At 39.2% G+C, this 11825-nt stretch overlaps 1 protein-coding gene across 1 annotated transcript in view; it reads left to right on the top strand.

Annotated features, from left to right (window-relative positions):
* LOC107718906 (neuroligin-1-like) overlaps positions 1–6053 on the top strand; it is a 79605-nt gene extending 73552 nt beyond the window's left edge. Inside the window, exons 2-4 of the mRNA XM_016526161.1 lie at positions 1503–1715; positions 3537–4326; positions 5036–6053. Of these exons, the coding sequence (XP_016381647.1) occupies positions 1503–1715; positions 3537–4326; positions 5036–5855 (1823 nt within the window). The 3' untranslated portion in view covers positions 5856–6053. The remainder of the gene's footprint in view (positions 1–1502; positions 1716–3536; positions 4327–5035) is intronic.
* The last annotated feature ends 5772 nt before the right edge of the window (positions 6054–11825 follow it).

Below are 11825 nucleotides of genomic sequence, written 5' to 3' on the forward strand. Positions count from 1 at the left end.
TTGTCTGCGTCTGTAAATGAGCTTACTTTAAAGCACTTGTTGTGTTACTTTATTATTTTTCATGTGTTCTGGGACTATGAGGGCAATTACAAGAGCCAAATGGTCGTCTATTCACTGAATATGCACACAATCATTATTCCACAAGCACCCTCAGGATGTATATTCCCAGGATAAGCTACTGTAGTGAAGTAGTTACTGACTAGTTTTCAGTTAAAACACACCACTGGGTTACTTCTGTGTAACCACAAATTTTTCACTGCCACAAACTTTGTTGATAAGTTGAGTGCACTTAAGTGGAAGTCAAACCAAAGCAAACTTCTTTTTTTTTTTTAAGCAAGCAGAGTTAATGTGAAACCACAGAAATGTAATGATTCATGTAGTTTAGAGTTAGGAACTACTGTTAACATACAATAATAAAGGCTCTTTTTCAAAACGTATTGAATCTTGTAACTTACTTGATTCCTCACAAGGCACACAAGAGTCTTTACTCACCATTTCAGTATGTTGTTGTTAGCATGTTGCTAAGCTAACACAACAATAACTGACTTGATTTGTAATGTTTACATGTAGCAATGTACTTTGTTCATCATACAAATAACATTCCTCAGATGAGGCACACAAGAGTCTTTACTCACCACTGATTTCTGAAAAATTTGCTTTTAGCATGTTGCTAAGCTAACACCACGACAACTGACTTGATTTGGAAGGTTTTACATGTAGCAATCTACTCTGTATGTCATACAAATAGAGTTCATGAAGCACATTAGAGACTTCTCACCACTGATTTCAGTAGTTTGTTGTTAGCATGTTGCTAAGCTATAGCAAACAGAAATACTGGGTACTGCATTTCAAATCAGCTAGATTGAACTATTTTTATAATCTTGTTTTCAATTAGTTTATCTCACTTCATCCTCCATCTTAGATGGATTTTTTTTTTTCACTTGTCACAGTGCATTTTGGGATTGCTTACATTGCGAAGCATACATGTGGTCCCGTCTTAGAATTTTAATAAATAAAGTTATGCCTATAGTGCCTTAAAATGCAGCCTATATAGTGTGCTTTCTAGGTTTTGGAACAGTGCTGAAGAACTCCTTAATCTCTGTCTTTATGGTTGATTTCATTTAATTTTATTTCAATTTTTTTTTTTTATAATAGTACTAAAATGGTCTAAAAAAAATGATGCTGCATTCAACCAAAAAAATACAGACTCTGTGTTGTCTGCTAGGGAAGGAGAGGCCATCCGTGAGATCCAAGAAATACTATTAAAAACTGTTTACATAAGCTCTCTTCAGGTGAACAAGTGTGATGATAACATTTCATGGATGTAAAAAAAAGGGACAAGAATGTTTCCCCTCATTTCAGAAATTTGTAACTTTCTCTGACATACTTTCATCTACAGTTTGCTATTGAATATTTCAATTGCTTTCAATCTTTTTTTAAGGTTTTAAAATTGCGCTGCAATGCACACAAACACTCATTCGATTCTTTTTTTCTTTCTGCAGGTTTTTTGAGCACAGGAGACCAGGCAGCCAAGGGAAACTATGGACTTCTTGATCAAATCCAGGCCCTGCACTGGATGAGTGAAAACATTGCATTCTTTGGGGGTGACCCTTTACGCATTACTGTTTTTGGGTCTGGGGCCGGGGCCTCATGTGTCAACCTGCTGACTATTTCCCATTATTCTGAAGGTAACCGTTGGAGCAATTCAACCAAAGGTACAATGCAGAGGTTTTAACTTTTGACAATTTTTGTCTGCATGCTATAGCTGTTTGTGTTATGGGCTCATTTAGAAATTCTGGTCTCTGTGATTTTTTTTGTTGTTTTGAACTACCTGCATTTGCATTTGAAAATCGGATTGCAACCTTAGTTATGAAAAACCTGTGACATTTATTCAGAATATTACAGTAACAGGTTGCAAAAAAACTGCACTGATCACTAGGGCTGGGCTATATACCAGATGTTCGCAATATATTTTTGTAACACAAAATACTGCCTTATACCCTATAAATTAGTTCGAAAGAATGCTCAGTTTCACAGAGCTCAAGTGTGTAATGCAAAAATCCTAAAACCAACAGCGTTGCTGAGAAGTTGCACAGCAGTTCCTTCATCGGCCCAGCATTTGCCAAGCTAATTTTTCATCATGCTTTAGGCTGCTAACTCACTCAGTTTGAACTGATATCACTTGTTTATGGAAATTTCATGTTCTCATCTTTATTTAATTGAGTCCATATACATCACCAGGCATGCCATGAGCACACTGTCCAAATACAGCATTCACCTTCCATTGGCACAAAAAGGGTAAATACATTAATTCAATTTTGAGTCTCTCTGCTTGGAAGATTGCTTTGTGAAGAGGTCTTCTGGCACAGACCTGCTTTAAGGTTGTCACTATCATTCAAATGAACCCAGAGACACCTTTGGAAGAGACTTTAGTGTGACATGTGATTGCTTTGCCCTGAAGCAAACCGTGCACTGCTTAATCTTGAATAATTTTCATATATTTTCCTTTTTTTATTTTTTTTTATTTTAGCAGTATATTCTTCATTCACAAATATATGCATCGGTTCATACAAAATTGTCACCATTTTGTTGAATTGCGAACTGAAACATCCCCTTATCTCCATTTCATTTCCATGTGTGTTTTTGTAGTTTCTTTCTCCTTTAGTAAGAACATGTTTTTACTCATAACTGCACTGCTAAGACTGAGATCCCAGGGGTTGTCATGGTAACAGAGTAACTCAATTTTCCTCTCTCTTGCGCTTTCTGTCTGTCTTTCTCTTTCTTTCACACACACACATGCACACACACTTTCTCTCCTGCTCACTCACTTGCTTTTTTGTCTTGATATTTGTGCATGATATCTGCTTCTCTTCAATGGTGTGGGTCAATTTTCTTGACGTCTATATGTGAAAGGGGTTTACAGAGTGCAAACAGCTAATTACGGTTAATGCGCTGTAATGAAATTCAAGAAATAGATTTAAAGTCACATTTCCCCCTAACATTACATGAAAAAACTGAAATATTGATCAGCTCTGTGTATAATTCAAGTTCATCAGCATTCGTATGTTGACTTACATGGCCTCTTTTCCCAAACCATTTAAGATTTTCATAAAAACAGCTAAACCCAGATGTGTTAATTTGCTCCAGCTTGCATACTGAGGAGCACTGTGTAAATAGCTTACGGTGGGGTCCAAAGGTCTGAGCGCACATTGAAAATCTGCTATTTTTTTCTCATTTAAACGTGAATTTTAAACAGAAGTTTAGTATTTGATTTTTTTTAAACAAAGCATGAAGTTTTTTAAACATTTTATTTCATATTCTGTTTAATATTATTTAAAAATGTGCACTATTTTTATGGCCATGTAAAATTATGTAAATTTTTTCACAAAAATGCTATGCCCCTGATATACTTTGTAATAAAAACGTATTTAATAAATAGAAGCAAATGGTCTCTAGTGTTCGCAGATGTGTGGACCGTACTGTAGCATGCTACGGTGGTTCGTTGTTTCTGATTCTGTCTTGTTTTTCCTATACAGGTCTTTTCCAAAGGGCCATAGCCCAAAGTGGCACAGCCTTGTCCAGCTGGGCTGTCAGCTTTCAGCCGGCCAAGTATGCCCGCATGCTGGCCAAAAAGGTGGGGTGCAACCTCAAAGATACAGTGGAGATGGTAGAGTGCCTACAGAAAAAACACTACAAAGAACTAGTGGAGCAGGACATCCAGCCTGCTCGCTACCACATCGCCTTTGGACCCGTCATTGATGGTGATGTGATCCCCGACGACCCTCAGATCCTTATGGAACAAGGGGAATTCCTCAACTACGACATCATGCTGGGCGTCAACCAAGGCGAAGGGCTAAAGTTTGTGGAACTCATTGTAGACAACGAGAACGGAGTTCAAGCCAACGATTTTGACTATGCCGTGTCAGGTTTTGTGGATGATTTATATGGTTACCCCGAGGGGAAGGACATCCTGCGGGAGACCATTAAGTTTATGTACACTGACTGGGCTGACCGCCACAACCCGGAGACCAGAAGAAAGACCCTGCTGGCACTCTTCACAGATCATCAGTGGGTGGCACCAGCAGTGGCAACAGCAGACCTCCACTCCAGCTTTGGCTCGCCTACTTATTTCTACGCCTTCTACCATCACTGCCAGACAGAGCAGGTGCCACCCTGGGCTGATGCGGCACATGGCGATGAGATCCCATATGTGTTTGGGCTGCCCATGATTGGTCCAACTGAGCTTTTCCCCTGCAACTTCTCCAAAAATGATGTGATGCTTAGTGCAGTGGTAATGACCTACTGGACCAACTTTGCCAAGACCGGGTAAGTTTCTAGGCAACAGGGCATCATTTCTAATCAATTAGACATTTGGCAAACAATACAGCCATTAATTAGGATTCAGAAGTGATTTTGAATATGACTTTGTTTTTGTTGTAAGACCACCAACGCAACCATTCTATAATTCAGAATTTTTGCTATTTATTACCGTACAATACCCAGTTGTTGCCAGGAAACACTGCTACAGTGTTTCTAAGGTTTAATCATTGCTTAATTGTTTGTTAATGCATTCTCACTCCCAAATACTTGTTAAAATTCCCAAGGTTATGCTACATTAAATTTGCGCAACTGCTTTTTATGCAACAGCAATTTAGTTTGCTTCAATTTAGGTGTAATGCAGTGAATAAAGTAATGCTGATGATCACTTAGAGTGAGTTTAGTGTTTATATGACATTGCTGCCTAGACATGTAATCATCTCACGGGAGGACAACAAATCAATTTGTGTGCAAATGTGTAATTTCTTCTCTCAGACTAATTCTCGTTAATTTTAAAAGCAGGTGCAGTTGTCAGGAGACCCTAATGAGCACTGAGAGAATATTAAGGGTCTCTAGGCACTCCCCTAATGTAATGGTTTGTGTGATATTTGTCCAATGGAGTGCTTGATTTTGGAGTGCCCATGTGTAATTCTGAGAGAGGAATTGTAGAAATTATCTTTTGTGAAAAAAATACTGAAATGTTCCTTTTACCTTCCAGTGACCCCAACCAGCCAGTTCCACAGGACACCAAGTTCATCCACACCAAGCCTAACCGTTTTGAGGAGGTGGCCTGGACGCGTTACAACCAAAAGGACCAGCTGTACTTGCACATCGGCTTGAAGCCCCGTGTCAAGGAACATTACCGTGCCAATAAGGTCAACTTATGGCTGGAGCTGGTGCCTCATCTCCACAGCCTCAACGAGGTCCCCCAGATCATTTCCACCACCACTAAGTTGCCTCCACCCGAGGTCACTCCCCGTACACCAAAAAAGATCCCACTCAACACCAAGAGGCCCTACCCTACACCGTTTCCCACTGAAACACTGAACCAGAACCAACCCTTCCTAGAGAATCAGCGGGACTACTCCACCGAACTAAGCGTCACCATCGCCGTTGGTGCCTCGTTGCTCTTCCTCAACATATTGGCATTTGCTGCACTCTACTACAAGAAGGATAAGCGAAGGCACGAGGTCCACCGGCGTTGCAGCCCACAGAGGACCACAGCAAACGAGCTGCCCCATACGCAAGAAGAGGAGATCATGTCTCTACAAATGAAACACAGCGACTTGGAGCGCGAGTGCCGGGAGGCCATGCACCCGCACGAGGTGGTCCTGAGAACTGCCTGCCCGCCCGATTACACGCTCGCCATGCGCCGTTCGCCGGACGACATCCCTCTCATGACCCCAAACACCATCACCATGATACCCAACAGCATGCCAGGCCTCACCTCCTTACACCCCTTTAACAGTTACCCCAGTGGACAGAATAACACCCTGCCCCATCCACACCCTCATTCACACTCCACCACTAGAGTATAGCCACACACACACGTTCTCACACACAAACACCAACATACACACACATATACACTCCCACCGTTGTGGAGTACGAGTGTGACAACAAACGGAGGAGATGGCACTGGGTTGAGGAATATCTTTACTCCCGGTGCTCCGAGGAACAGTAAACAACAATGCTGATTTTTGTGCCTCGAGAGCAAAACCACCATTTTATATTAAAGGCGAAAAACTAAAAGACAAAAAAAAAAAAAATTCTGACGTAATGAAAAACAAACAGAGATGATTTTTTACCCTTATATTGTGACAAAACCAGGGCCATTTCCTGGGAACTTTGTGCCTCGAGAGCAAAACCACCGTTTTATATTAAAGGCGAAAAACTAAAAGACAAAAAAAAAAAAAAATTCTGATGTAATGAAAAACAAACAGAGATGATTTTTTACCCTTATATTGTGACAAAACCAGGGCCATTTCCTGGGAACAACTATCAGTCTGGGATTCTTTGAGGAATGGTTTGATTCGGTTACCCAGAGAGGAAACAACGGAAGCACAGAATAGATGATGTGTGGGAGGCCCTTTGTAAACAAAAGGAAACATATTGTTTTCCCGGGGCACTGGATTGTAGATTACTCTCTTCAGAGCAGACGGGAGATGCTGTTTACCTAATTTAGGCATGTGTTCTCCTTCTGGTGGAGAATGTGGAATACTACAGGAAAAAGAAGAGAATGAGAAATCCTCAAGAATATGCACAATAGAGACATTCACTGAACGTCTTTGAATTATTTTTGTCAATTTATTTTTGGGGGAACAATTTTATTGTATAGGACATATTTACATATCTAGATATGTACACAAAACACCCATGCTCTTTAAGCCCTGGCTGGGGGCATTGATACTGAGGAATCTGCCTCAAGAGCGTAGCGGGGAATTTATTGGCTTCCTGGCAGATACAGCTTCATCACACAAGTGCTGTCTATACTGAAACTGGTGGACTCAAAGGGAGGCTGGATATTTTTAGCACGACGCGCATGACAATTTATCTGCTTGGTGGCTGTTCTGCTGATTAAGTCATTATTTAAAACAAAAAAATCATTTTCTTCCCCATTTGGATTTGTTTAAGGAAATACTGCTCTGATTGGCTCACGGGAGGAATTGGAATGCTGACATGGGCGGACACGGTGGGTTCTAAAGATGTTTATAGGAAGGGGTGGGGATATGCTTACTAGATTGCGTTCACAAATATCTTGAGTGAACCTGGTTATAAGGACTAGTTTTGTACATGTGTGTTGGTAAAACTTTTTAATATTGGTGAATCACTTGTTGTTTGAGCTCCCATGTGTGGGGCATTAATGTACTTTTTGATTTGCTCATTGGTCTCAGTTATAATACATTGTTTTATTTTTTTAAAGTTCATTTTTGCTAAAAGTCAAACCACCCGACCTTAAAAAATTCCTTACCTGTAATGTTTGATTCTCATTTCTTTGTTTTCGGTGCTTTATGAGGCAGTCCCCCACGCAGCTTTGAACAACCAGTGACCAACGCATATTCTGTACGACTTGGAGACTTGCGTTGGTATCCTCACATCCAGAACTGTCTGTGATTCTTCTGAATGATCATCACGAATGAATCCCACACTGGAGACAGGAGGGCCCCTGATGAAAGAGTGTATTAGGGGGCTTCTGATGTTACGAAGCCCTTGATCATACCACTTAAAGCTAGCTATAGAAAGAAAAAGAAAACAAATGGACAAAGTGAAAGAGAAACTTTTGTCATTTGTTACCCAGAGATAAGTGCTCAAAGTCAGTAGCCTCACTGCTAAAAGCCAGTTTCACCTGCAAATCTCTCAGTAATTGCTGGTTTTATCCGTCCTCGATTGTTTTACTTTTCTCAAAGCTTTGTTAAGTAACATCCTACATGCTAATGATCGACACCAGTGAATCCCAGGCTAAAGACAGGAGGACCCCTGATGAGACAGTTCATTACTGGGCCTTCTGATCTGAAGAGGCCATTGAAGCTCGCTAGAGGAAGAGAATCCAGAAACAATCATGATTAATTTTCTCAGAGCCTCGTTGCATTATGTACTACATGGTAAAAAGTTATCGGATGCTAACTCTTTGTTCCCTTTCTGTGAGTACTAGGCACTTCAGGGTGACAGTTTAGATTTCTTGTGAATCCTTTTTTACTCCTGGAAATTTGATTTAACACAAACACCACTGAAAGGTAAACTTCTACATAAAGATCTACTTTTTTTTCCTCAGCATGTAGCGAACGATTATAGAAAAACAGCTATAAATTGCTAATGTGGTTCTTCCAGATCTGAGGTCCTCTTCTTTGCTTTTGTGCTCTTTTGGTCAACAACCCTATGATAATGCTATTTCCTAAACAAACAGTAAAAGCGATCTTTTTTTATTATTATTATTTTACTGTAGCTCTGCGCTTATGTCCTAGCTAGCCTTGACCGTGACAGGTCATTTTGACGTTGATTTCCAAAGTCCTGCTCCACATAACTGAACATTAAAGATTAAATATGTTCTAATTGGCTGTGATTGCTTTCATATAACATACTTACTTGGTTAGGATATGGAGTAATGACCAAAGTGAAAGACATAAGAAGCCATTTTACTAGCAGTACGGCCTTTCACATCTCACGGTAATTAATTAATAGTTGTTGTGGAAAACATTCAGGTCAAACATAGGCTTTTGGGAGTGAATACTTGAGCCCTTGTGAATAGCTAGTGGCAAAGAACTAATGGGGGACTAGGGAAGCCAAGGAAGGGAACAACATTGAAAGAATCATGCTGTTCTTCTACTGATCAGCAAATTTGTGACACACATTGTCCCCAACAACATGTTCCCATTCAGAACACAATCTCCTCTGGGCTTTTCCTCTGTTCTGCCTTCACCTGTGACAACTCTACGCAGTACAACCGGGCCAGAGAGAGCATCGCTGCTCTGTATACCAGTCCCCATCTGCAGGTATGCATATGCAAAGTCAGCCTGCCCATGTGTCCCCTGCAAAGGAAGCTCCTTTGAACGATATTAAAATTTAATGAACTGTACACTGGTGGGGAGCTCAGAGGATTCATCTTGTGCATGCACATGTACCAAGGAGAGAGATGGGATTCATCTGTAATTGGGAAGATCTCCACAGCTCAGTATGTTTCTTCACACATATGCACATATACTCGCATACACACATGCCAGGACAAGCCTTGTAACTGAATGTAATGCAAGACTGAGGGCCATTTTCTTATAAACAGCAACCAAATTTCATTATGTGTTTATTTTCTACTGGCTGACCTAGAAAGAAGATCAAAACGGCTGCTGAGAACTACTGAGAGGTGTTGTGATGTAGATTATTTGTCATTTTGTCTTTCTTTCTGGTTAAATAGGATTTAATCTTCTGGAGCACAATAAATGATTTTATCAAGCTCAACTTACATCGGTCTTTCTTTACCACTGGTTTGCCAAAATGGTTTTATGATATACAGAATTTTGCCACTCAACATGTCAACACTCAAGTCTGACGTTTTGGGTTAAGTCACTAAAATTTGATTAAAATGTCTCTTATTGTTATGCGTGTTATTATTCAGGTAAATCGCTGTAAACAAACTAACTTGCTAAGTAATATTCTCATCAAACAGTTGATCCGCCATGACATTAGTTGACCAGAAGGAGAAATCTTTTATGCTAACATCCATTGTGTAGCTAAACATCTGTGTTCAAATGCTTGCATAGCATACAGTGCCATTTATTTGCACACACTGTCTACTTTGTTTTAACGCTTGACTTGCTAAAAAAAATAAAATAAAATGTAAACCTCGCAAACATACCAAATAAATTGTGCTGAAAGCAGTTTAAACTGATCAGTTCACCATCTTGTGGGTTTCTAAGTAGGTTTTGGAGGATGTCACAGACTTCCGCAATCTGACATCCTTTACTTATAGTTGATTGTGCCAATAACATTGAGTTTTATGAACAAGGTGGAATAGAAGAGAGAGTGTTTATGTGCAACAGAATGACAATGACAATTTATATATGGTGCAGCACTATTCCAGCAGCACATTTATTGTACCGCCTGGATTGAGAAAGGTTATTAGCGAATAAAACACAGGTTGTTGAAAATACCATGTTAAATGTGGATTAGCTGTCATTGGTACAAAGGCCCTGTCTAGTTAATGTAGCCTAAAACGTAAATAACGATCAAAACTTGCACTGCATGAGCAAATCCTTTTCCTTTAGAAATCTTGAATTTATGTCTTTTATTCTGTTTGACTGTATCTTGGTTTAGGAATTCAGGGCACCAAATCAAGCTGCTTCATTTCCTTATTTCATGTCCAGATCTCTGGTGTAACGATAGGGTGTCTTTTTCTCATTAGCAGTTCTGTGATCTTGAAATGCAGTTGTTCTGTGCTGAAAATAAAAGGCACAATCAGGACATCCAAACTGGAAAATTTTCATGGTCTAATGAGTGAGAATATATGGACTTTTAGATATTTGAATGGCTGAATATAAGCCTTTCTTTGGGTGACATGGGGTCTTTTTTATCTTTAAAAAACAAACAAACAAAAAAAACTCTAAATGTTACCCAATTCAGAATTAAAAAGGTGCACTCTTTCAGGATGTAAAGCAAAAGAAAAAAAATATTAATTAGAAATATAGTTATGTGAAAAGTTTTTTATGCAAAGCTTACTTTTAAGGGTGTTTCACACTTGGTCCTTTTCAGGGGTCTGAGCACAGTTCGCGTGATTTTTGGCCCATATGTGAACACTCCAAACGATCTCAGACCCCTCAGAAGCGAACCGAACCGAGACCATCTCGGGAGGTGGTCTGAGTATGGTTTGCTTTCGGCTAAGGTACGGTTCGCTAAAAACGTGCATTATGAACACAAATCGGCCCGAGCTCACTTGATTTTTCCATTTGCGAATTCCAATGTAGTTTGGCCATCAGATGTTTCCGTACAAATCAGCTGTTCATAGTGGCTGCTTCTTCTGGCAGATCTCTACTAATTGTTCTCTCACAACGTACACTCGTTTATTTTAATTTCAACCGCTGAAAAACTGTCTGAGATACGACTGTGCACCTTGCCAGTTAAACTTTTTGATATAGGCTACGAGCGCGCACATCCCAGCGGGGGCTAAACTACACTCTCTTTAGCGTTTATTGTTTCAACTGTCAAAAACACTCATGGTTCACATAAACACAGTTGGTTTTGTCTCAATCGAATGTAACATCTGGGAAAGAAATTGCATGTGTAACTGATCTGTGCAGTATGTAGTACAGCAGCCTAATATGAGAATAAGTAGAATCTATTATTCATACGATTAATAATAGGCCTATGCATTTTTTTCATTTGATTAGTAAATTTCTTACTTAAATGCTGCATTTAAGGATACCTGTACTGTACCTGAAAAATTTAAAGCAGTTTATTATATTTTCTTTTCTTTTATTTGTCCAATTAAATTTTTTTTTTCTATCTCAATGTCAGCATGCCTTTTCCGCTGGTCCTTTTTGGTATCAAATTTAAGGCCATAAAAAGTACAATGGGGACGGAAAGACAATTGCCATATAGCTTAATGTGATGATTAAAATGAAAAAGGCTATGATTTCATTGGATGAATATGAGCGTCGCATGTTTCAAAGTCTATCTTTATGCAGTTCTGAAAGTGCACCTGCTGGCAGAGAATGAATTTGCAGAATTTGCATGCCCTTCTGCTGGTTTAAAATAATTGATATTAAACCAGCCATTAAACCAATTTATAATAATTATAATAATTGATTTTTGACTCTTTTCTTAAAAATGGTTTGAAATTTGAAAGGCTGAAATTTGAAATTTAATTTAATTTTTTTTTTTTTTTTTTTTTTTTGTGAAAACCTATAACTGTAAATCATGCTTTTTACAGTTTAATATGTTACCATTGACATTGCCCCACCCCACTCATATGGCATTAATTTTATCTGTGCAGGTCTTAAAAACAGTCTTAAAAAGTCTTA

This window comes from Sinocyclocheilus rhinocerous, unplaced genomic scaffold (genome assembly GCF_001515625.1).
Source record: "Sinocyclocheilus rhinocerous isolate Xijiao unplaced genomic scaffold, SAMN03320098_v1.1 scaffold1595, whole genome shotgun sequence".
Classification (NCBI taxonomy): domain Eukaryota; kingdom Metazoa; phylum Chordata; class Actinopteri; order Cypriniformes; family Cyprinidae; genus Sinocyclocheilus; species Sinocyclocheilus rhinocerous.